The sequence below is a fragment of the Marmota marmota genome, unplaced genomic scaffold, assembly GCF_001458135.2.
Source record: "Marmota marmota marmota unplaced genomic scaffold, marMar, whole genome shotgun sequence".
NCBI lineage: Eukaryota > Metazoa > Chordata > Mammalia > Rodentia > Sciuridae > Marmota > Marmota marmota.
This window is the reverse complement of record NW_026000169.1, coordinates 3906148-3932950: the sequence shown is the minus strand read 5'-3', so window position 1 is coordinate 3932950 and position 26803 is coordinate 3906148. Positions and strand designations below refer to the sequence as shown.

Below are 26803 nucleotides of genomic sequence, written 5' to 3'. Positions count from 1 at the left end.
TGTTCATTGACAAATTCCATTGGGGGGGGGAAGGGGAAGGTAGTTTCACAAAATTCTCTCTCTTAAAAACAAAAACAGAACCCCAAATACCCCAAACCCTAAAAGCAAAAATAACTAAAAGCCTTGAAAATAGCAAACTACCTCTGTATATTTACAAAATGATCTGATATACAAATCACTTCTTTGTGACACATCTGTCGACCTAGGGAAGTGTGACAGCTGGTTAAGGGGCGATTACCACAGATGCAGTTAGGGAGACCGTCGCTGCTATTTCATAGTAGGTTGTCCACTCCGAGGTCATTGTTGCAGGGTTGAAATAAAACATCTCAACCACATATTTTCTGAACACTCCCAAGTAAGGTCTGGTCCAGCTCAGGACCACTGCCGTTGGGCCCAAGGGATAGAGCATTAAATCCTTTATTCCAGTGGGAACTAAAAAGAAGAGGGGTAGGGAGTAAGGATAGAAAGCCGAGAAGATGTGTTGAATATCTCAGCCATGGCTTCAAACTTCTACTTAAAAATAAGGCTTTTACCCTTCTGACAAAATCATTGAAAGCCAAAGTAAATATATTTGCATCTGATTTTTTTCCCCCAAGTAGTAAATGCTAAGGATGGACTAAGTGTTCAGTTCTAGTCATTCCTTACAGTAAGCCCTGTGCATCAGTGGGTGCCACATCTGTGGGATTAACCAATCATAGATGGAAAATATTCTTCCCTCAAATTCATCTGTGTAGAATGACTTTTTTTCTTGTCTTCATTTCCTAAATAAAGTAGTATAACAACTCTTTTCACAGCATTTTTATTGCATTAAGTATTATAAGTAATCTAGAAATGGTTTAAAGAGGATGTGTGTAGGTTATATGAAAATACTATGTCATTTTATAGGAGGGAAGTGAGGATTGGAGGATTTTGGCATCTATGTTTGTAAGAATGTGTGTGCCTGTGAGATGGGGGACGGAGTCCTGGCTGCAATCCTCCATTACTGTACACTATACTCGGAAGGTAGACTATTGGGTGAACTGGTGTAGGTACTCCTTATGCAATGATAGTGATTTCAAGCTTGCACATTGCACCCCTCCAACCAGTAGTCTGAGAAAGATAAGTCATTCTTGTTGCTAGGAACTTACCAATGGCAAATGTCACAGGATCCGAAGGTGGTCCAATCAAAGGGCCTTTCCTTAGGTACATCACAACCTGGTACTGGGCACCAGGAACCAGATTTTCAATAATAGGTTTGCTTGAGTTCACCTATAAACCAAAAACCCAATAAGATTTATTTAGAGATGGGTTTTCAGAGTGGGATTTGCAGAAGCTTATGTGGTATTCAGAGCCTCTGAGGAACCACAGTGACTTTGAAATCCAGAAGCCTTTGCTTATGCTGGGAAAGGTCAGATTTCAAATTTAGGATGATTTATAGTTTATGTGAACCCTGAAGGGAACCCAGAACATTCCAATTCTATGGCTGGATTTAATAAGCCCCATGAACTGCTTTATATGCATCAATGTCAATTGTAGCTCTGCACACTAGAGACACATCAGCCTCTAACCATAATCAAATCAGCAATACCATAAGGACAGTCTGACATGCTAAATTGTAGTGTCAGCTGATTACATGCGAAGATCGGTGCAGAAATGTCTTTAGTTTCTCGTCACTTAGAAGCACATAATATCTAATTATAAAGATGGAAATGACCTCAGAGATTATCTAGTTCAAATCACTCATTTAATAGATTGAGAAAGTAAAGCCAGAGAATGGCCAAGGTCACATACTGAAACTCACTGTTGGCAATAGAAGCTTATTGTTGGGACCTCTAATCTATGGGCAAGTCACTGGCAGAATGTAGAAATACAGCAGTAAGCACTTAGCAAGTATGTTGGTAATCTTATAAAATAATGTTATGGAGAACATTTCTCATTTAGATGAGCTCCTTTTCACTAAAAAAAGGAAAACTACTGATTATGTATCAAATGCCATATGGAGTCCAATAGTGACAATGTATAAGATGAACAAAATGGATTTATTAAAGTTGAATGTTGAAATGCACATGGATTTATGGTTCAACTAGTAGTTAGGAAGTGAACTATTTTGACTTCAGTGCCTCTAATATTTAAGATGATCTTCCTTAATGGGAAAAACACAGGTTCTCTATTCAGGCTGCTTGACATCAAACTCTGTATATGCCTGGGGATTTTCTTATGTATTAGTTAAACTTTTTACGTCGGTCTCTTCATTGATAAAATATAGATAATAATATCACATATCTCAAAGAGTCATGAGATTGCTTTAACCAGAATATCAAGAAATATTAACTCTTATAATCAAGTTTTTTTGGCACCTGGGATACATACAATTGCAGAATCACTGCAGGAAGGAATATAAATCGATGAGAACAGTACTGTTAATAGTTTATCTATATTGTAATTTTTGAATTGATTTTTTATATATGTCACATTTTATTATTCATTAATCTGTTGATGAACACCTAGGCTGATTCCATAAATTGTCATTGTGAATTGTGCTGCAATTAAGATGGGTTATGCTTGTATCTCTAAAGTAGGCTCACTTTAATTTTTACAGATAAATATCAAGGAATGGTATAACTGGGTCAGATGGTGATTCCATTCTTTGTCTTTTGAGAATACACTATACTGATTTCTAAAAATTTTTTTAGTTGTAGATGGACACAATACCTTTATTTTGTTTATTTATTTATTTTATGTGGTGCTGAAGATTGAACCCAGGGCCTCACACATGCTAGGCGAACACTCTACCACTGAGCCACAACTCCAGCCTCTATACTCTAATGTTTTTAAAAGTCTCATTAAGATTTTTTTAGGATAAACATTTAACTGATGTTATAAAGTGAATTTTTAATCTCTTCTAATATTAGAAACAAATTATAAATGGTAGAAATTGTGTAATTTAATTGGTACAAACTGCTTTGTATAAAAGCAGTCGGAGCACCACACCAAAATTCCCATTCCATTGGTTTGACTAAAGTGAGATTAAATCTGATTAATAAATTAGCTCTTCTATCCTTTCTTTTCTATTTACACTCTTTTGTATCAGTGTTTTTTGCTCACATTTTAGATTTTCAATTTTACTGGAAGACTTATACATAAAGTGACTCAGGTATCCTTAGCTGTTAGTGAATTTTCTAAAGAGACAATGTGAATGAGAACATACATTTTATATGTAACTAAACAGGACTATTCCATATCTTTGAAATATATTCTAAGTTGGATGAGGCAGCACCTGCCTATATCCCAGCTACTCAGGAGCCTGAGACAGTAAGATGTTAAGTTTGAGGCCAGCCTCGGCAACATAGTAAGATGTCTAAAAACAAACAAACAAATTCTAAGTGGCAAAACAAACACATGCTCATTATAAATATTGTTCCCACAGCAGAAGAGTAAATGACATAAATTGGAAGTCTTTTTTGTTCTCATTCCACAAGTCCTGATATTTTGGCAGGAATTCTTCTAAACTCTCCTTTAGCACATATACGTCAATAATATGTCATGGAGCCATATATGTCTTATATTGTGAACACTGCTCCAAACTCTTCTTTTGAATTCTACAGCATGTTATTAACTTTCTACTGTACCAGTAAATGCTAACTTAGATCAACAGTCACTCATTTTGCCTACTTAGAATATTCAGAATTACACAGGATGTAAAGAGCTTAGATTATTTCAGGGTGATGTTAAAGTTCCTTTAGTTTAATAATATTTTAGGCTGTAGTTGATTCTAACTATTCAAAGAAATACATGAAATCATAACCACTTAAATATGCTGCTATACATTCATCCTGTTTGTCTCCTGCTCTCAAGATGGGTTCCATTCTCCTTTGAATGTGTCTCTTCTGTCCTAAATAAATCTGTCCATACCTCTTAAAAATAATAAGTAAATAAATAAATTTATACCAGATAAATTATACTGGGATACATTTTTTAGAAGCAATTATATATATATACACATATACACACACACACACGCACACACACACACATCACTTTAAAGAAAATGGTATTGCAAATTACTTGCCTTAGTAACAAAAAATTATGAACACAAATGCATCCCTCATTTCTAAATATTTGCTAAGCTTCCAGCTTATGTTTATACTTCTATTACTCTATGCCTATTTTTTATTTATTTATACCTGGAGAATAATTGTAGGTACCTGTGGGGTAGAATGTGATACTTTGATCTATATATATATAATAGAAAGATTTCATCAAGTTAATTTACATTATCTGTTACATCACCAGTGTATCATTTTTTTAGAGGTAAGACTGTTAAAAATCTATTTTAGCAATTTTGAAATATACTATACATGATTATTACCTGTGGTTACCATCAAGTGCTCACTAAAATGTATTCCTCCAGTATAATTGAAATTTTGTAGCCTTTATTCAACATCTTCCCTTTTCCCATCTGTATAGTGTTCCATTCTGGGTATATACCACTTTTTCATTATCTATTCATCTGCTGATGAATACTTAGGTTGATTCCATTTCTTGGCTACTTTGAAAAATGCTGAAATGAATGTGGGGATGCAGAAATCTTCTTTATATCCATTTCTTTTTATTTATCCTGGACCTCTTTAGACATGTGTTGAAGGGGGGAAGGTAAATGCTCCTGCATTCTTCTTACTAAATAACATTAGCTTTATTCCCTACAAGATAACTCTATATTCCTTCCATCAATTTCCACCTATCTTAGCATTTCCGAATTTTTCTTGACTGGTTTAAGTTTCAATCCTGAGAACTCAGTTGAATTCAGTCTCACTCCAAATAGGCCCCATTACTATCCCTCTTCAGCTCAAGAAATATGAGGAAAAATGTATTAGAGAGCATGGCGGGAAGAAATATGAAATAGACTGTTTAAATAGTAGGGTAGAGCTATATTATAGTGATGGTTCTTCTGGGTCTGAAATGGTCTTATTCTATTGTGTGGTCCTTCCTCCATTAGCTCTTAGCTATACATATATTCCAGACTTTTCTATAGAGGACTCCAGAGCTGCTTCACCTCCCTCCATTGACTCAAAAAGCATCCAACTAAATCTGGATAGTAATAAATGCTAATGCTTCTTTTTATGCGCTTACTATGTTCCAAATGCTGAATTAAACAAAGAGTCCTTTTATTTTTATCAAATTCCATAGGTAGAATTGACTTCTCTCCAAATCACAGATGAAGACACCAAGACTTGCAGAGATGAAGAAAGTTGCCCCGGTGTTCACTGTTAGAATCAGGTCTTAAACCCACACTTGTCTGATGCTAGAGTTTGTGCTCTGGACTCTGTCAGGATGATGGTGAAGGTGAACCTCCTGTAAGGCAGCATATGCAATCCATAGAAACTGGCTGGGAATTCAGATCATTTGGGTGTTGGCCACTGCTCTGATACTAACCAGCTATGTGACTTTGGGAAGGTCCCATAAATATTCTGTCTTTTACTTCTACCATTTCTTCATTTGATTGTCTTTCTGTCTGATTTTGTCATTAAGTTATACATTCCTCTAAGTTGCCAGAACACATTCATGGACTAAGACCACACATAAGAACTAATACACATGAATATGACTCTTCCTCATTCTGAAAAGTGTGATTATGTATAATTCTTTGGAGAGGATGCGGAGAGCACATTTACTCTGAAGACTTGTTCAAGTATTTTACATCACACTGATTTAGCATTGACTTTATGTTCAACATATTTGTGAATGAATAGTCTTACGATGGTGCTGGGAGAAATGTATCACAAAACTCCTTCCTGAGAAAATTTGCTTGCAACACACACACACACACATACACACACCATGAGAACACATTTAATACACTGTACTTATAAGGAAGGCCAGATTCTAAGCTTCATGAAATTAGGGTTCAGGTCTAAATTTGTGCTACCTTATATGACCCACATTACACAGAGTCACTCAGGAATCAGTGGAGTTAAAGGGTAGAGTAGGGACATTAGCAGTGAATCTTACAGATCACCTAGGTAATATAAAAAGCATAATTCTGTGGTACAGTCAGTGATTGAGCAATGTAAGTACAGTGAGACTACAAGAGTGAAACCATTGTTATGAGTGATGGCTGGAGTATCCCTAATCTGAAAAACCCCAATCTGAAATGCTCTAAAATTTGAAACCTTTTGAACACCAATGTTATCCCACAAGAGGAAAATTTCACACCATAAAACTTGCTTCATATACAAAACTATTAAAAATATTTTATAAAATTGCTATCAGCCTATTTGTATAAGTTATATATGACATAAATAAATTTTGTGTTTAGAACATGGGTACCATTCATAAGAGTCTCATTATGTATATGCAAATATACCAAAATAAAAAATTTTGAAATCTGAAATACTTCTGATCCTGATTATTTTGAATAAGGGATACTTAGCTTAGATTAATTTTAAAATCAATTTTATTTTAGAGCCATATTTTGATTTTCCTTTTGATATAAATACAGTACCATTGAAAATAAAGCTCAAGAAATATTATTTTTTTCTTTTGGGATAATGGTTGCTTTAAGAAATAAGCCAAAGCCAAAGTTAAACCAATCCTGGTAAGATAATCTTTTAGATTTCTTTAGTTGATTGCTATATAAGTCAACTAAACTATTTCTAAATTGCTATATAAAAGTCTCTGGTTCTTGAGACTTTTTGAACTTTGGTTTCCTCATCTGAAAAGTCTGTGTGTGTGCGGGGTGGGGGGGGGACTATGGTGGTATCATAACACAATCCCCCAAAAGTCTCATGGTTACAAATGACAACTAGTGTTCTAGCTCTTGCACTGCACTTTAATACTGGCCTCTGTGGCCATCCATAACCTTTAACAGTTTCGTGTTTGCTTTTTGAAAGGGCACTGTCAAAGTACACTTAGACGAGACTTTTGTGGTTCATTTATAATTTATAATGTCTACCTCCACCTTTAGCTTTTGGCTTCTGTGTGAAGGATACAGAATTTGTACATAGATGGAGCAAAAAGCAAAAAGTGAGTTCCAGATCACTGTAAGGGAAACCCATTCTTCTGCCAGTGGAATGGGCCAGTTATCTTGAGTGCTCTCAGCCAAGGCAGGTAGTGGGCTGCACAATGAGCTCTGATTACTAGTTAGTGGATTAGCACATTTACCCCTTAATTTAAGTCAAGGGGTGGGTTCATCCTCAAGTATGGCTTTATCTCAGCATCCTACTGCTTTTAGTGCTCTGAAGGTCATAATTCCGGAGTCTCTCTTATTAATTTAAAATTTCTCACTGTTTGAATTTCACTACTGCCTAATTTTCCTAGGAGGAATGGGAACATCCTGCAGTTTCTCCACATGAATAGGTAATTTAATTGTTTTTTGCCTTTAGGGAAGAAAATAATATGTGAGATGCCAAAATTCATCTCATGTCACCATATGGAAAAATAAAAGGAGATTTTAGGAAAATAGAACAAGGCCTCAGGTTCTCAGGGCGACCGAGAGCAATGCTGCTCTCAACTCCTGCTGTCAAATTTCCTTCAGGACTCATGATCTGGTGTGCATACCCATTCTGTCAGCTCCTCACAGAACCACCGATCGCACACCTCTCCACCTGCCCCTCACTATCCTTGGTGGCTGGTTAACTCCTGTTTATCCTTCAAAACTCTTCTCAGCTGTGATGGGTGAGAAGAGAATTTTTTACTTTATATACTTTTGAATTATTTTCTCCGTGAACACGTTTACTTTTATAATTAAAATAAAACCTAAAAGAATGGGGAAAAAAAGTAAAACAAACAACCAAAAGACATTCCAACCCCTGCTTGGTTGTTTCCCTCTTCCCCTGGGAAGGTTTTATGACCAGTTTTTAAATTATCTTTCCTCCCAATCTGTTCCTAATGCCCAGCTCCTTCTGTGAACTCATGAGACCTTTCTATCATTTACTTTGTGCATAGAGCTCATTCTATAAGGTGCAGTAATTCTTTGTTCACTTATCTGTTGTTCTCAGGAGATTATCTTGATCTCCAATATCTATCCTAGTATTTGTTACATCTTAGGGTCTCAGCACATTTTCTTGAACAAGAAATAAAAGTGAAAGGAACATGGGCTCATGTAAAGGAAAGAATATGACTGTAGCTAAAGAGCCATACCCAGCTCCTCTGCTGGCTCTTGGTAATCCTGCCTTCAACACTCCTGCCCTCCCAGGGAGACCTCAGTGCTGCTTCCTGCCATTGTCACCTTGGTTTGCCAATGACACTGCTTCAGGTGCCTTTCCTTTACCTGAGTGCAGTACTGCTTTTCAAGCCTCTGGCTCTCTTTTTGTTTCTGGCAAGTCAGGGACACCACAGACACAATGGTGCTATTGTAGTTCTCTTGGGAAGATGTCCAAGACATCAAGGCAGTGGTTGAACTTAAAACATGGACGCTCACATGCTGGGGCTTCTCCGTCAATTCTTCAATCCACTCTCCTGTAGGACCTGAACATTTCAAATCAGAACATAAGAGAGCTTGCACACTGAGCTGGTTGAGATCAAAGATTCCAGTCTAAACATCATGTTATTTTCCTGTGCCCTTAGAGAGATACTCAGTGCAAGACTGGCAGTTGCTCTTTCCATCCTCTACCCAGTGACAGTCCTCAACTCCATCTCCCCACCATTCCAAACAGTAGCAGCAGCAGCAGCAGCAGCAGCAGCAGCAGCAGCAACAACAACAACAACAAAGGCAAATATAGTTTTACTGATGGAGAGAAGCTCCACTTCAGTTTGTCATATGCATCTGAGAGTATCCTGGTAACTTTTTTTACCAGAGAGAATTTACTTTTCTTTTAACAAAGGGAGGGTGTGGCAGTGTAGTGTTTCATCAGTGTTCATAATTCCTTTGCTGTGAGGATCTTTGGTTTCTAGAAATAATTGCTTTGAGATTCAAATTAGTCTCTGCTACAATCCTGTGAAAAAAATTTAAATTTAGCAGCAGCAAGAACAAAGAAGCAGACTGTGACTATATTAGACAAGAAATAGGAAACAGGCTAGCTCAATTAAAGAAGCAGGCTAAAACCTGGGTGGTATTTGAGGGATGGGGTGAGGTTCCTTGCTGCAAAATATCTTCACAGAAGTGTCCATCAGTAGCTTTGTTCTCTCAGGTTTTTGAAGTAGTTCTTAGCACAGTGCCTGGTACACAGTAAGGACTTAAGAAGTGTTAAGGTGATTATTATCTACAGAAATTCCCCTTGAAATGCAAATTTGCAAGTAACTTCCTCTTCTTTGTTTAGGATGCATTTCACAGTCTTTTAATATAAAACTGTATTCCTAGGAGGTGCTCTGCTGGGGGAGGGCAGATTTAGGCTGAATGCAAATGGTGCAAAGGAAATAGTTTTTAAATGATAGTACTAGGCTCTGACTCAAGTTTATATGTGATTATGTGTTTTAATCCTTGAATTCACCTAAAAGGTTTATGAGGTAAGTACTATTATTAAATCTTGCTTTTCAGAAAAAGAAACTGAGGAAGATATAAAGTAAATCATGCTGGGATTTACACACAAGAAGTCTGATTCCAAAATCCATGTTCTAAACTCTGCATGTGGCTTCTTAAATAGTGAGAAGCTTTGGTTTGAAAGTAGTAAATTTGTCCCAGGCCTCCAGTGTACTCATTACTTATGGTAATACTTGGCAAACAATCTCATGTCTCCAAATCTCAGTCACTGCATCTGTCAAATGGACAAATCATGGAATGTTGGAATAGAAAAGAACTTTAGGATCCAATGTCTTATTTTGCTGGTGAGAAAAGAGAGGTCCACAGACTTGACCAGTGTCACAGAGCTGCTTGGGACCATGTCCGGACCTCCTGTCTTCTGAGTCAGTGGCTTTGTGACAAAATATCCTGATGCCATCTGATTAATCTACTTTGCAAGGCTGTTGCTGTGTTAGAGAACTATGTAAATGTGAAGTGTTATTGCTGTAAGGCTACTGTCATAGAGGGGGCAGGGAGTGATAAAGTGGCAGGAAGCTCTTATTTCTTAGTTTTACATGAGGACTGACCTGATGGTCAGCAAGGTGGAGTGTCCCTGCAAGCTACATATTGCTAAATTCTAATCCCTGTTCTGACACGTGGGGTAGTCACTGAATTTTGTGTTACTCAGCTTTTTTCACATAAAAAAAATGGGGATAATAAAAATGTTCCCTTCATAAAACTGTTGAGGGATTAAGGTAAGTATCTGCTTTAATTCTCATCTCTTAGAAAGCCTTCAAAACTATGCAAATATAAATCATAATGCAATAACATAAACGTAAATCTTAATGTAATAAATCTTAGTGCAGTAACTCAATACCAGAATGTCTGAAACAGTTGGGTTAGGCAAATGGGCTGCAAATGTTATTTAGTTGGTGTGTAACTGCACTATGTTGAATGAAATCAAGCTACCCTAATTTGTTGCTCATCTACCCTGTTGAGTATAAATATTTATATCTACACAGTACATTGTACAACTCCTTAATGTCTACAGAATATTCTAAGGATTTAAACATTTTTTTATTGGCAAAAGAATTTCTAGTGGTCTATCTTTTTACAGATTAATACTAAGAAATGTCTCTGAAATAATCATTTATCTGAGCAATTCTGACAAATACTGAATAATGCTCTCTTTAGATATACTTGAGAATAGAATAGAAGGTCTTATTGATAAAAGTGATTCAATAAGTATTTATTGAATGTACAAACGAATGAATACATAAGCAAATAATATCTCGGCAGCCTAGGATTTAAAATTTGGTGTGAGAAGCAAGATGAACACCCTTAAAATGCATCTGGGAAAATGTCTCTCATTAAGTGTGTGTTTTATGTTGTGCACTATGAAACACAATTGAAATTCAGAGGACAGAAAGCTAACGTGGCCAAAACCATTGAGGGAGAGAGGACACTGGCAGTTGGTGTGCCCTGGTGGACAGGAAGTCTCCTTCAGTGAAGCATTTTTAGCCTCTTGGGAAGTACTGAATACTTTGCTTTGTTTCATTCTCAAGTGATCTCATATCAAACATTTTCCATGATTGGAATCCATGTAAGGCAATTACCAATATCCTTTTTGTGTCTGATGGATAAGTAGTTCAGACCTTTCATGGGTGGTGATATTTTGGTTTCTCAAGTGAAAATGCTATATTAGGGGCATCATTTTCAACATTTTTAAGCTGGTAAGTACACTGATTTTCTCCCTCTGCCTCTCTTCTCCCTACCCATCTTTGGAGGGTCATTTGAGGAAGGGTGGTGTTTTGCCTGTAAAGAAGGCCATGGAATAGAGAGTGGTCACCCTTTTCTGAAAGCAGTATTTATCCATGTTTTCTGGCTTTTCTTTCTCCTGATCAACAAGCACATTAAAGTCCTGGTGAGCTGCATGACTGAGGCTTAGCCCCTAAACATCCATTAAACATAGTTAAGCTAAAAACATTACAGAGACACACTGCTGGTACAGCCTGAGGGCCTCATTCTTGCTCTGCTGTTACTTTTATGGAAGTAGAAGCTACCCTGAGATGTGAGACTGGCTTTTAGGATGCTCTAGCTTTGTATTCTCCTGCCAACTGCAGGGAGACCACCTGGGTATAACTATGCTTGAACCTTCTCTTTTTGAACTCCGCAAGTTCGATACTGTAATGAGATTTTTTATAGTCCTATAATAGAAAATTTCATTATGAACTCAAACAAAAGTCATATTTCCCAAACTGTGTGTCCTTGTCCTTGGAGAGTTTGTTACGGCTAGTGTGGAAGGCCAGCTTAATAAATGTTCAATTATCACAATAGTAAAAATAATCCTCAAGTTAAATCCCTGGGTAGGTCTGCTACTATTAAACATACATATATTTCCTCTGCTGTTAGAAGCTCCTGGATCCCAGCCTCCCCCGACCTTGAAGAATTCTCAGGATCCCTAAGGTTTGTGAATAATTGACACCTGAGCATCATTAATCTCAACAGCTTCATTGTTCTAGCTTCCCTGTAAGCACAAAATAATCTCTTTGCTACTTACTGATATAAAAGCTGAGTGACTTTGCTGACTGACTTTTTCGGGTTTCACAAGATCCTGAGGAACTAAATGTTGTGACAGATAGCTTATATTTCCCAGGCTCCTTCAATTCTGCGACGAATTCATGGGCTTCTTCATCCACGGTCAAATATTCAGTAAAGTTATCTAAATCATACACATACACACAAAGAGAATATATCTGAATTGACACGTGGAAGGACCCTGGGTATAGACAAACCAATTAATTTAAAATCATTTAGGCCTCTTAACTAAAGGCACTATAAATAAAAAAGATGAATAAAATACCAAAACTAAAATATGGTGTCCAAATCAACAGAACTAGGGATGGGCATATTGCATATCTTCTATATTTTTACTCAATAAAATTCTGCGCACAATAGAAACAGAATGGTAGGACAAGATAGCAATCATTGGGTTTCTCTTCTGATATAAGAGATAAGAAATAACTACCACCATGTTTCTTCTAAGTTCCTCATTGTAGCATTAAATATCCATAAATGTTTTAAAATATATTGAATTATTTCTAGTTAGAGAAATATGTCAATCATGTTTTTCTTCACCTGTTTTCTTCCAGAACCTTTGAAAGTAGGAATTATTTTACATTGTTTCAGAGTCTATATTGTGCTGCTTATTAATTCAGTTGAAGTCATTATCATTTGTTGGTAACTACAATAGTCTTCAAAGGAACATACTGCAGTCAGACAAAGGCATGATTGAATTTACAAGGAAATAGGCATTAAAAATATTCTGAGTTATAAGACACTATTTTTCTCAGAATAAATTAAAGACAAATAAAGAATAGGTTAAGGGGACTATTGTTTTTTTTTTTTTTTACTGTATTTCTTTTTTTTTTATTGGTTGTTCAAAACATTACAAAGCTCTTGACATATCATCTTTCATACATTTGACTCAAGTGGGTTATGAACTCCCATTAAATGAAGAAATTCCAGACAAATAATTTTTGATTCAAATAATTATAATTAACCAAGGATTTCAATTTTATATAATATTTGGGTGTGGTTGATTGCACTATCATTTAGTATAAAATAACTCTTATCTAGTATAGAAGATACATCTCATTGTATTAAACAAAATATGAACAAACAATATCTCATATATGAATCTGCATGATTCTAATGTCCTACCATGAAAATCAGGCTGCCATTGTAATTTCAAACTTTGACAACTTGACAACATGCACTACCCAAATGACTACACTGGAAAATAGCAAATGAAGGATGTTACTGTAAAAACAAGACAGACAAAAAATAGCCATAAAAATCTACCAAACATTCAGATATGCCATGGCTCTGTTTTCATGAATTAGTGGGCTACAATATAAAGAACAGATTTGAAATGCTTGATAAATGAATACAAAATATGATGCAGTTGTCACCATTTTGCTTTTTGTTAACAGCTCCTCTTTGGGAAAACCTGAGCACTGGTTCCAGAGGGGCACATCCCATAAGGAATGAATAGCTGGGAAGGCAGGTCACAGGTCTCAGACTTTTATGAAAAGTAGTCATGTTGTCAAAGATTCTTTTGAGGCATATTTCACAAATTTGTTCCAGAATATTCTATAATATTTTGTAATGGCTAGATCCTTAATCTAAAATGTTTCCAAACATAAGGTTTTTATTGGTGACCTGGGGTATGTGAAATGTGAGGCAGTGAAATCTGTATGGTTTTAGTAAAGGGGACTTGTGAAGCACCCCGATCTTCTGATTCTGATCTACCTTATTTATTTTGGTTTCCTGTTCTCAGTCCACATTGGATACTCAAAGACTTCTCTTTCTTTTATATTTAGATATTTATATTTAGATACTAAGTACCTACCACTAGTCTTTCTTTCTAATCTCAAATTTAAAACCATTTTAAATTTCCTTTATTTGCATCATTTCTTATTTCCTCTGGTCTCCTGCTGCCTTACCTTCTTTTTCTATGAGAATATTGAACCCATCAAAGGCAGTAGGTGGTTTTGGTGGTAACCAGCTCAATATCATTTGAACAGGGAAGAAAGAAAAAGAGCTTGCTGTTGACTTCTCAGTCTCGCTGAGTGTACTATTATTTTCGTATTCTATGGGAAGTACACTGACAAATTCATCTTCATTTTCAGGAGTTGCGGATGCACTGTCCCACCAATAGGGCTGAGATGTGGTTTCATAGTCACTGCTGTTAAAATCAGGCCAACCAGAAGAGAGATTGCCAGAGGGAATCTCAGGAGTTTCATCTGTGAAGTGGAAGAGTTTATCTTTTCCCGCTGAATCTTGCGATTTTAAGAAGGATTCTTCTGGGAAATTGCCACTCTGTTCTTCCCAGTTGTTCTTGTTCAAGTTTACAAAGCGAACAGAAATATTTCGAGGTGGATATGGGGCTGTAAAAGAGAATTTCAATTTTCAAGTTACTTTAACTCTGTTATACTGGATACTAATGAATCAAACACATTTACAACATGAAGTTTAATTTTACTTCTAGCATACAGACAAATTTACATGAAGAAAATCTGTAATTTTAAGTAGCCATACTTCCAATGTGTGTAGTGGATGATGTGTACATATTAGCAAATCATCAGTTATTCTTCAAAAGTATTAACTTATGCTTGTTGAAGTGGTAATTTAAGTATTTCTAAAGAAAAGTTATATAAATATTCTTTAGTTTATCACAATTTCACTTTTTAATACAAAGTGTCTCAGTCTCTGGATTTTTATTAAAAAAGTCTAAATATAATTTACTTGTAGCTATTAGGATGACTACTTCAGTGACATAGCTGCACCTAGAATATCTGCATACATGAGTTGGTTTGAGAGTTGTTGACACATTGTTGGAAATATGGCTTTGCTCCTCACTTCTCTAAAATGAAACGTGAGAACAAAATGAATTTATGAATGAGGTAGAAAATTACAAAGACACTTCATGGTTTCTAACTGCAATAGTTTCTACCTGTTCCTCACATAGCAGCTCAAATACCACCTCTTCAATGAACTTCTAATAAAAAAATTTATCTCTCCTTCCTTTTTACTATTATGTAACTTTTTACCTCTTTGATGACATTATTTCATTCTGCCTTGTATTACTGCCATTTGTACAATACCTGTACCGTTTTTTGAGGACAGAGGACCTGTCTCATCTCACTTTGTGTTAATCTGTTTTAGGACTTAGAACAACTTCCAGGTAGAATGTGCTTAATCAATGTGTCTTTATTTAAACCGAATAATAAAAAAGACAAATAAAATCTTGATGTGGAGATGAGGTGAATTAGCTAGTTAGCTGAAATAGTTTCCTCATATTAGCCTAATGAAATGAGAGTCATGATATATTATTAGAGTTTTAAATTGTAGGGGCTATTGGGTGATCTATCAGAGTCTGTTTCCAATTCTTATAACAAGGGCCTTTTGAGCATTCATTAGGCATACTCAACATTGCTTATATTGATGATGGGTATTTAGTAGGTATTATTTTATTTGGGATACTGGGGATTGAACCCAGGTGCCCTATACCACTGAGATATATCCCCAGTTCTTTTTATTTTTTATTTTGAGGCAGGGTCTTTGATAAATTGCTGAGGGTCTCTATAAATTGCTGAGGCTGGCCTCAAACTTGTGATTCTCCTGCCTCAGCCTGGGATTGCAGGTGTGCACCACAGCACATGGCATTTTTAACAGATCCATTCTTTTCATCCATGCATGCATCCATTCATCATATAATACTTCTTCACATTAATGATGCTACTAAAATTTAAGCACTGTAAGTTTTAAATATCAAAGTCCCAATATTTTTCCTTAATAATCTGATAGCCTGTACTACAATGTCTCTCATCTGCTTTTCTGCTATGTGGGCATTTATCAGAGTATAGGTTATAGAATAACCAATGTCAGGTTATAGGATAACCAATGTCTATTAGATCCAGTTAAGTTACTTAATTATAACTTTTGGTAAAAATCACATTTTTTTATTTAAAGATTATAGATCTAAGATTACACTTGGTTCCTTTCAAATTGATTGAAAATTTATTTTAGTTTGTTAAAATATATATTTATTTTCTTAGCTCTTCAACATTATGTTTTTTAAAAGAATAAAATTCAATATACAGCAACATATAACTTAATTATTTATTTTTTTACTAAATTTGCTTCTTTAGAAGACTTACCAGTTCTATGCTGTTTGGGTTCATGACTGACACCACTATACTCCACAAGGGTACTTTTATTAAAAGTCGCCTCAGATACCAGCTGAAAGGTAATGTTACTATAACAAATTCCTGGCAGCCAGTGATTAAATACTGTTTTTCCCTTAAAGAAATCTGTGAAGAAAAAAGTCAATTACATTAAAAATAGGATTTTCTAAATGTCATATACTTGTAGAAATTTCCAATTACGATTAAATATCCATAAAATAATGTTCCCTTCAACTTCTGGCATGGTCAGTAAAAAATAATTAGAACTAGAGATCAAATTTTGAATCTTTTTTACACTGAATCCTGAAAGCCTTTCTGCCAGAATTTTGAAGGAGATTGGACATAATTGGATGTGGTGCTGGGGATTGAACCCAAGAGTATAGTTTTATTATATGAAATTTTAGTGAGACATTATTGAGATCAGATTTATGCTAGTCATTTAAGAATGAAAAAAACCATAGTATTTTGCCACTTCATGACAGAAGAAATAGTAATTTCACAGAAAAATGTTTTCATATAAAAACATAAAAATTAGCTTACTTTTAAAGTAGACTGGTTTATCTGCCAATTGGCAGACAGGGCCTATTCTAAAGAAGATAGAAATTTGGATTCTATTTGGAACATATTAGAGAAAATAATAAATTTAAATATCCAATCCAAGTTAAAAGAAATAAGGGAAAGAAATGACAAGCACCCAGCAATGTTTACTTGATTCTTTGAATAATTTGAATTATTCAATTCCCATGGGCTATCCTCTTTCTCTACCTTCCTCACAAGGTCCCCATCAGGCCAGTAAAAACAGTGAAAACAATTTTTGTGTATTAATGCAATCATTAATTTCTTTATGTAGGCAAATATATTCAAAGAAACAAAAAATATTGCCTTTTGCATTTAAAAATAATCTTGTACCATCTTCAAACAAAACTTTGTGAAAGGTTGCCTTTGTCAACCAATTCCAGAAATGCCCTTGTATCATACTCAGAAAGAAATTGGTAGGCAAAGTTGCTTCTAAACTTCTTTGAATTCATTTCCTGCACCAGGCATGGTGCCTTTGGCAAGAATAACATGTAACTGAAAATAATTTGAGTACTTCTCATATCGTATGCATGACTTGTGATTCTCAGCTAATAAACCAGATGTTCTGAGACTCCTCATAACAACATTTTCATGAATCAATAACTATTTTTAATGGCTCATTTATAGGTCAAGTAGTGAATTATAAAAAGTCTTTAGAGTAAGAGAGGAGACCACTTGGAAAAAGTCATGTAATAAGTAATAAACATTACTCTTTAGTCTTTCTTTTGCCTCTTACCTTTATATAGCATAGTCCGGAAGTCCTTGCCTTCCCAGTAGCTTATGTTTACTCTTGTGAAAACATTATATTTCTCTGGATAATGGATTTCAAACAAGACTCCTGTTTCAGGAGAAGGTTTATAGTCATATATTGAAACACTGGTTACAGGTAGAGGTTCTATGGAAGGAAAGTAAATGGAGAAAGGGAAAAGGAAAAAGCAGAGAAAGTCATCAGTATTTGAAGTACCAAGAATTACTTCTAGAATTTTACTCATATTTTTATGTTCTCTGAGCACTGAGCTCCTCAGTTCTCATGAGTTGAGTATTTTCTTTAGCAATAATTAATAAACTCCATTTTATATGGCACTTTCTGCTTTTCAAAAAACTTTCATATTCATTTTTTGTCATATGTCATTTGCAACAGCCCTGAGATCAAGACAGAACAAATATTAATTAAAGCTCAAAAGACGAAATTACTTGTCATAGACAATTTAACAAGTTTCTGGCAGCATCTGTATCTCCAGATTCCTAGCTCATTTTTCTTTTCCTTATGCCAAGAAAATTTGATGTTAATAACAAATCAGTAACAGAAAAATACGTTTTGGCTCTGGCCAATGGTAAATATTTATGTGATCATTTATTTCTTCATGGGAACTTAGCATTTATTTTTCTATGTTATGCATAAAATTGTAAAATACTCAATTTTGTAAATGACAGTTTAAATTGTTATCAAACCATTCTTTCTACAGAAGCTTAAAATTTATTCTAGTTTGCTTGAGCTGTTAATTCAACAGAAAACTTTTTAAACACTCATTAAAAAATTTTTGATTGAGATATGTCTGCATTTCCTCTATGTTCCTTCATGCAGCAAAATTCTTAAAAAAGAAAAGATCTGCCCCATCCTTCTGAAGGAGCTACTGGATAAATTTTACTTACATTAATTTGATTAAAAATATTTAAAGTAATTTGGTTTGGAGTCAACCATTGTGTTATTAAATAAAAAATTTTAATTCAAAGTTTTTAAGTTGGGAGGATTCTCAGACATCATCTATAGCCCAAACTAAAGCAATATCCTCGGTTTAAATTTTACAGTTTTAAAATTTCAGTTTCAATAACATAAGATGCCAAAACTTGATTTAGTTCTTTCAACAAATAATTATTGAGAATCTTGTTTATTTCAATCTGTAGCTGAATATAGTTCATTCTGTTCCTGAGGGCCTTAACCTATTTTTTTTTTTTCTTAAAAACTGGTTTTTTTTTTTTTTAAAGAAAGAGTGAGAGAGAGGGAGAGAGAGAGAGAATTTTTTTTTAATATTTATTTTTTAGTATTTGGCGGACACAACATCTTTGTATGTGGTGCTGAGGATCGAACCCGGGCTGCACGCATGCCAGGCAAGCGCGCTACCGCCTGAGCCACACATTTTGATTAAAGAGGTTGAAAGAAGATTGAAACTACATGTAAAATCTTTGAGTTTTCCTGAATTTTATGGAAATCCAAGCCAATATCTATAAAAAAGGGAGGCTTTCATATTGTAGTATATTTTGTGATCCTGTCTCTGCAGACTGTACTGTATTCTCTGGTTTAAAAGTTTGTTTTATCCTTGTCCTATCCCTGGTCTTTCTACATAAAAGTTTTATTTCATAGTGTACTTACTATGCCATGTAAACAAACAACCTTGAAGATATGAGGTCTGAGTTCAAAACTCCTAGAGAATAATCTGAAGGTCTTTCTTTCAACTCAGCCTAATCACTAACCCAGAGATGTCTATCCTATCTAGCTATGGACTCTGGATGTTAAAAAAAAAAAAAAAAAAAAAAAAAAAGTGAAACTAAGAGCAAAAAAGCAACCACGGAGCTGGACCTCTTCCCCTGCTGCAGTCCTGTTTCACACCCTCACCAAGGTTCCCTCCACTGAAAAGGGAAATGAGAGGTCCAGTCAATCTTTCATACCCTGAGGCATGAAATCAGCACATCAAAGCCACAGTTAAACTTTGAAATGCAAGTCATATATGTGGATTTATTTATTTTCAGGATTTTTCTTTCTTTCTTTCTTTTGGACTGCTGCAAAGCTACTTAAACTTTAAGAGAATTTCTAAAATGTCTGATTGCATGTTTGTTTTATACATTTCCCTCAGCTTCAATGTAAATGATCCCCAGATCAGCTGCAAGTCCTCAACTCCATGCCTAGTCATTAATGAGGTGTATTCTGTTTAAGAATTACTGTTTTCAGTAGAACCCAGGTGCATAGTCTCCAAATCTTCTGTTATCTGTCTGGTTAGTTGTTTCATTATTTTTCTTTTTGAAAAAGAAAAAAAATTCTTTTTAAGTGATGGGCATAAATCAGAGGTGTAATTACCTACATGTATTTCAGTGATTAAAAGGTTAAAGCCTGATCTAATTCCATACTCCAAGTGGCTATCAACCACTCTGCTGTGCTTCCTGTTCTTGATTTAGGAGCCAGACTGGACTGGACAGAGAAATGGGGTAGCTAGAAAATGTGAATCACTTATGAACTTTGCTTATTATTACTTTCTTCAGGACTTTTAATATTTCAAATAAACTAAGCTGTATGAAACAGCTGAAACTCCCCTATATAACTTACCTGGGACCTCTAACATGGCCAGGAGTAAATTGTTACTCTGAATTTAGTGTTTATCTTCTGATGTTTTGTTTTTTTAAAAAAATATTTATATGTAGTCAGCATTATTTCATGTTTTTATATATCATGTCAATAGAACCCTGTCCTACATATCATTCTACAGCTGACTTTTATCACCTAACATTGTTTTGAGATTCATCCATCTTGATACAAGTATCTTTAGAAACTTTTAGTTTCTGAAGTGTTCATTTTATCACTATATAAGTTATACAATAAATCTGTAATTGCTTTGGTAGATACTTGCCTTTAACCATCCAGTCTTACGAACACTGCTGCAATAAGTGCTTGGGCATGTCTTTTTAGGCCGGAAATCCTAGATTGTAGGATATGGGTATACACATTTTCAGTCATATAAGATATTGCCAAAGTGTGGTCTAATTTGATTATGTTAATTGACATTATTATCAGCAATGTATAATAGTTCTTGTTTATCCATATTTTTCTCTAGCAATTGCTTATGTTGGTTTTCCTAATTTTTGCCACTACAAAGAGTATGAAATTTTGTCTCATTGTTTTAATTTCCTGCTCATGAAGGAGGTTGATTATTTTTTAACCACTCAGATTCTCACTTCTTAGAATTGTTTGACTAAGGTTGATTATTTTTTAACCACTCAGATTCCCACTTCTTAGAATTGTTTGACTTTTGTCTATTTTATGGGTTCTTTTTCAATCTTTTCCAACTAATTTTCATACAATCTCTGTCATATAATATACTATATGATACTATATGTCATTTCTGTATGTGTATATATTTCTTAAAGATTCACCTTTATTTCTTGCTGAAATATGTCTATTATGAGTTCATTAGAGTTATGGGTGTTACATTCTCCTAAGCTTTATATATTATAAAATTTCTTTGTTCTTTTTTTATTCTTCATGTTATTTTTGACATAGCTGAATATAAAATTCTAGGTAGACAGATTCATCCCCAGTACTTTGAAAATATTGCTTCCTTATTCTTCTTGCACCAATTATTGCAGAAGAAAAGGCTCTGTCAGCTTGATGACCAATCCCTTGTAGATACTATGCTCTTTTCCTCTGGTAACTTCCAAGGTTATATATTTTTTTCCTTCTAAATTTAGCCTTGATAAACTGCAGTTTTGCCATCATATACTTAGTTATTTTATTTATTTATTTGGTACCAGGGATTGAGCCCAGGAGTGCTTAACCACTAAACAACATCCCTAGCACTTTTTCATTTATTTTTTAAAATTTATTTATTTATTCTAATTTATTATACATGACAGCTAAATGCATTTCAATTCGTAGTACACATATAGACCACAATTTTCATTTCTCTGGTTGTATACAAAGTAGAGTCATACCGTTCATGTCTTCATACATGTACTTAGGGTAATGATGTCCATCTCATTCCACCATCTTTCCTACCCCCATGCCCCCTCCCACCACCTCCCTCCCCTTTGTCCTATCCAAAGTTCCTCCATTCCTACCCCCATTATGGATCAGCATCCACATATCAGAGAAAACATTCAGCCTTTGGTTTTCTGGGATTGGCTTACATAGCACTTCATTCTCCAACTCTATCCATTTACCTGCAAATGCCATGATTTTATTCTCTTTTAATGATGAGTAATATTCCATTGTGTATATATACCACAGTTTCTTTGTCCATTCATCTATTGAAGGGCATCCAGGTTGATTCCACAATTTAGCTATTGTGAATTGTGCTGCTATAAATGTTGATGTGGCTGCATCACTGTAGTATGCTGTTTGTAAGTCCTTTGGGGATAAACCAAGGAGTGGGGTTTATAGCTCGGTCAAATGGTGCTTTTATTCCAAGTTTTCCAAGGAATCTCCATACTGCTTTCCAGATTGGTTACACCAATTTGCAGTCCCACCTGCAATATGTGAGTGAGCCTTTCCCCCCCACATCCTCTTGAAACTTTACTGTTATTTGTATTCTTAATAGCTGCCATTCTGACTTGAGTAAAATAAAATCGTAGAGTAGTTTTGTTTTGCATTTCTCTAATTGCTAAAGATGTTGAACATTTTTTCATATATTTGTTGATTGATTGTATATTATCTTATGAGAAGTGTCTGTTCTGTTCCTTAGCCCATTTATTGATTGGGTTATTTGTGTTTTTTTTTTTTCTCTTTTTTTTTTGGTGTTTTTTTTTGGGGGTTTTTTATAAATCCTAGAGATTAGTGCTCTATCTGAAGTGCGTGTGGTAAAAATTTGCTCCCATTCTGTAGGCTCTATCTTTACCTCACTGATTGCTTCTTTTGCTGAGAAGAGCTTTTCAGTTTGAATCCATCCCATTTATTGATTCTTGATTTTATTTCTTGCACTATAGGAGTCTTGTTAAGGAAGTCAGGTCCTAATCTGATATGATGAAGATTTGGGCCTACTTTTTCCTCTATTAGGCGCAGGGTCTCTGGTCTAATTCCTAGGCCCTTAATCCACTTTGTGTTGAGTTTTGCCTAGCACTTTTTATATTCTATTTAGAGATGTGATCTCTCTAAGTTGGTTAGAGCCTCGCTAAATTGGTGAGGCTGGCTTTGAACTTGTGATGCTCCTGCCTCAGCATCCCAAGCTGCTGGGATTATAGGCATGCACCACAGAACTTGGCTGTTCTTAGTTTTGAACTACCTACTAGGTTCTTGGAATGCTCTGTCAACTTGTGGATTCATGTTATTCTTTAAATCTTGGAAATTCTCATAATCATCTCTTCTAATATGTATCCATCTTTCCATTCTCTTTTCTAGAACTTGTAATTCTTCATAGCTTGGCCACTCCCATCTCCACAACCTGTGGATTGTCTCACTGTTCTGAATTATGGGGTAATTGGGCATGGTGGTGCATGCCTGAAATCCCAGTAACTTGGGAGACTGAGGCCAGAAGATCACAAGTTCAAGGTTAGCTTCAGCAATTTAGAGAAGCCTTCAGCAACTTGGTGAGAATATGTCTCAAAAATAAAAATAAGGAGGTGCTGTGAATATGGTTCAGTCATTAAGCACCCCTGAATTCAATCACCAGTACTTAGAAAAAAGAAAAAGAAGAAAAATATGGGGCAATTACTCACAAGAGACTCTTTGTTCTCAGTGTCACCTTCCAATTCTCTTTAACGGTCATCGGTACACAAACAGTCCTAAATATTGCAAGTGAGTTTAAATTCAATTAAATTAATTTAAACTAGTTGGTCCAATTAAAATTTTAATTTAAATAACTATATCCATTTCAGAAAGGTTTTATATGCTTATATGTATTCCATGTGTTTTTATTTTATTCTTGCTACTTTTTGTTTTGCTATTCTTTGACCTTTGAAAATAGATATCATTCTTACATTTATGTCTTTGGACATCATAAACTTACTATAATTTTTTGTTAGATGATAGCTATTTAAAATAGAATCTGAAACATTGCAGTTGTTCTGACGTCCATTGTTCTTAGCATAGGTTTCATCATGTGTTTTGAAACTCAGGTTCTAGTTTCATTTTTTGCTTTTTCATCCCCCTGTTTCTTACTTATCACTTGCTCTTGAAGCAGTTAGACAACTGTCTCTTCTTAGCTCACAGAGCCTCTGGCCTAAACTAAGGCATGTACATTGAGGAATTCTTCATGCTGTGGGTGTTACGGTGTCTGTCACAGACTCATTGACCCTAAGAGGGCTCTGGGCTTGTTCCTTGGTAGCGGATGCTGGGTATGTGCACCCCTGCATTCCCAGGCCTCTATGTATAAATTTTTTTCTTAACCAGGAGGAACTTTTGTTTTCAGCAGAGTCTGGGTCTGTGCACAGTCTATTATAGAGTATTTCTGTTTTTTGGCTATATGGGGCCCAAACCCAATCCTGCCTTTTCCATACCAGGAGCATGGAGGCCCATTATTTAAGCCCACTTCTCTGCTTTGAGTTTCTGTTTTCTTAGTGATTCAAAGAGATAAATATCTTATTTTTAAACTTGGAAATGTACTTCTGGTTTTCTTTTTGCTTTTTTGGTAGTAGCAAAACAGTGTATGACATAGGAGACATTTATTGACTATTTTGACTAGGAATCTAGACATCAAAATCCCACTTTTTCCTTTGAATAAAAGGTAAAAAATACCATGTTTAAACTAATCTTCAAGTTGAAGATATCTTATGTTCCTTAGTTACCTTTGAGGTAGCAGATCATGAAGAAAATATTTGAAAGTTCTGAATGTAATTTTCTCAGAAGGGAGAGAAACATAAGCAAATGTGGAACAAATGCTCTTAAAGAAAACAAAGGTATCCTGGGCTCTGGTAAAAGCTAACTGCTCAGAGGTGCTTCCTCTTGAGGTTGCTCTGTTTTGCTGACCCAGAAGCAACTGGGTCAGGGTCAACAACCTTTGCTTCTGTTGGGACCCACCTGAGAGTGTGTCTTTGCTGACATGGTTCTCTTAAGAAAGAGGTATTTGTGATTAGATCCTCATTTCTGGTGGTAGGAGTAGGGAAAAGGAACTGATCCTGGGTACCAGGCTTGGGCCTTGTTTAGATGATGATTTGTGACCTGACCTGATATCTCAGCTACATCCAAGAAGGCCACTGAAGTGGGCTGGTGGCAGCCATTCAGGGTCCAGGAGGGCTGGGGACTGTCACACCCACTGTCTTACTACACATTCACCATCCTTTCTTTTCTGGAACATTTCAACAGCTTTCTCAGTTATTCGCCCTGCCTCCCATCTCACCTTAATATTTTATTTCTTTGTGCTGGGAATTTCTAAGCCTGTAGGCTACTTACTATTCTCCCTTTAGTCAGTATCTCTGTCTTAATCCAGTCATCTGCACCTCACAAGCATTTCCCTGCCTCATCTGTTTCAACTCTTCTGTGTTCCTGAAGTTGTGAGTAACTTCCTATTTAATGCCATGAATACTGCCTATATTTATGGATCACGGGCTCTGTGCCACATATTTTTTAAGGAGTTTTACAATTTCTACATTACAAAAATTCTACATTGTTTATAGCACCCCCTCCAAGTACATATATAATTATCACAATATTATATCTGATAATTATATAACAGATCAACTCAGCAAACTACAAACCCCAAAGCCAAATCTACGCATGACAACTTGTTTTTATAAGACTTCCAAGTTAAAAGTGTGTTTTACATTTTTAAGTGGTTAACAGGAAACAAAGGAAGGATAGCATTTCATAACAGATGAAAATGACATAAAATTCAGACTGTTGGTGTCTGCAAATTAAGTTTTATGATGGCAGCACTATGGCCATTTGCTTATGTGTTAGCTGTGGCTGCCTTCCTCTTGCAACCACAGAGTTGAGTCAGTGCAATATAGATTGGGTAACTCACCAAAAACCACATATTTATTATATAGGTCATTACAGAAAAAAGTTCGATAGCCCCTGCAATAGGTTACAGTTCTGAAAACTGAGATTTAGAGGGAGTTATCCTCTCCCAGGGCTACACATGTGGTTTCTAGATTTCTTTGACTCTAAAGCTAAGATCTTAAACCACTACCCCAAATACCTGCTTGGGAATGTGTCTATTCCAATGTAGAATTCAGGATCTTGTGATGTGCAGTTTTGCTGTGATAGGGAACTTCCCTGAGTTAAAGCTATCATTTCTTTGATCTGGCTTCATTGCGTATAACTTGCTTGCAGGGTAAGGTCTAAACTCCCTTGCAAGACTCTTAGCTTTCCTAACATTTCTAGTCACCTTTCCTGAAATTTTCTGGAAAATGCAATGTCCATCCTCTTTACTCCTTATAGTTCATCAACTGCGCCATGCTGTTTATGTCTTCATTATTTATACATATGCTTCCCTTTGACCCCAACTGTAATACTTTCCCTTCTTTTGTCAAACTTTCATTCATTTTTCCATGAGTACATCTAAGATGACTTCCCATTGCTCTGTAGGGAGGCAAGAGATTCTCACATAATTCTTTTACAGTATTTATCATAGTTTTTGTAAGGGACTTTTATTTGCCTTTTTCACTCCAGTGAAAAGGATGGAATCTTTGATTGAAAGTATTTTTATATATCTTATTTCTCTGGTACCTAGGGCCTGGCACAGAGAAATGTACCCAATAAATAAAATTGAAACTCATGAACTATTTCTATTCATAATAGAGTTATACAAAATAATATACTTGTGTAGTGTCTTCCTGTGTGTTCTGCAATGTTTACATCTATTCTGTCTAGAAATTTACTGACACGGGAGACAGCTGCATGTATTAACGCTTCCCAAATTTCTAAGCGATCATTCCCATGTATTTTTTTTCTTGACAGAAAAAAACACCCCTTCCTTCTGAAGCACATGCACTATGTTGAAGGCGCGTAATCAATTAAATATTAATCAGATGTCAAAGCCTAAGGGTTGTGAGGCTCTTTTGAACTGGCCAAATGAGTTGGTTGTGCTGAATTTATTCTTTGCCAGCTTTTTCTGAGAGTGCCAGACTCAACAACTACAGTGAACAAAATCAAAGGACTGCCCCAGGGCCAATTGCTTTGTCATTGCTCATTTCATCAAGACAAACGTTTGACACAAGCCAATGACTGCAACAAATGTATGCTTTTATTTTCAAGTGCAATGTGTCAACTCTGTGAGCAGATACTACAAATGTTTTCCAAACTTTTTAAAAAAGCTCTTCATTAGAAAAATGAAGGTGGTAAAATGTATCATTAAACTGGCAAATAATGGTAGTTTTAGAGCTCTAAAGTAATCAGTCATCAAGTTATGATTCTTTT

General features: G+C 35.4%; 1 protein-coding gene across 1 annotated transcript in view; it reads right to left on the bottom strand.

The window, feature by feature from the left end:
- The window catches only part of Ptpro (protein tyrosine phosphatase receptor type O), a 224369-nt gene that overhangs the window by 69026 nt on the left and 128540 nt on the right, over positions 1 to 26803 (bottom strand). The window contains exons 3-9 of the mRNA XM_048787184.1: positions 17480 to 17638; positions 16141 to 16293; positions 13924 to 14367; positions 11976 to 12137; positions 8249 to 8445; positions 1128 to 1248; positions 239 to 432 (exon numbers count right to left, since the gene is read on the bottom strand). Coding sequence (XP_048643141.1) covers positions 239 to 432; positions 1128 to 1248; positions 8249 to 8445; positions 11976 to 12137; positions 13924 to 14367; positions 16141 to 16293; positions 17480 to 17638 — 1430 coding nt within the window. The remainder of the gene's footprint in view (positions 1 to 238; positions 433 to 1127; positions 1249 to 8248; positions 8446 to 11975; positions 12138 to 13923; positions 14368 to 16140; positions 16294 to 17479; positions 17639 to 26803) is intronic.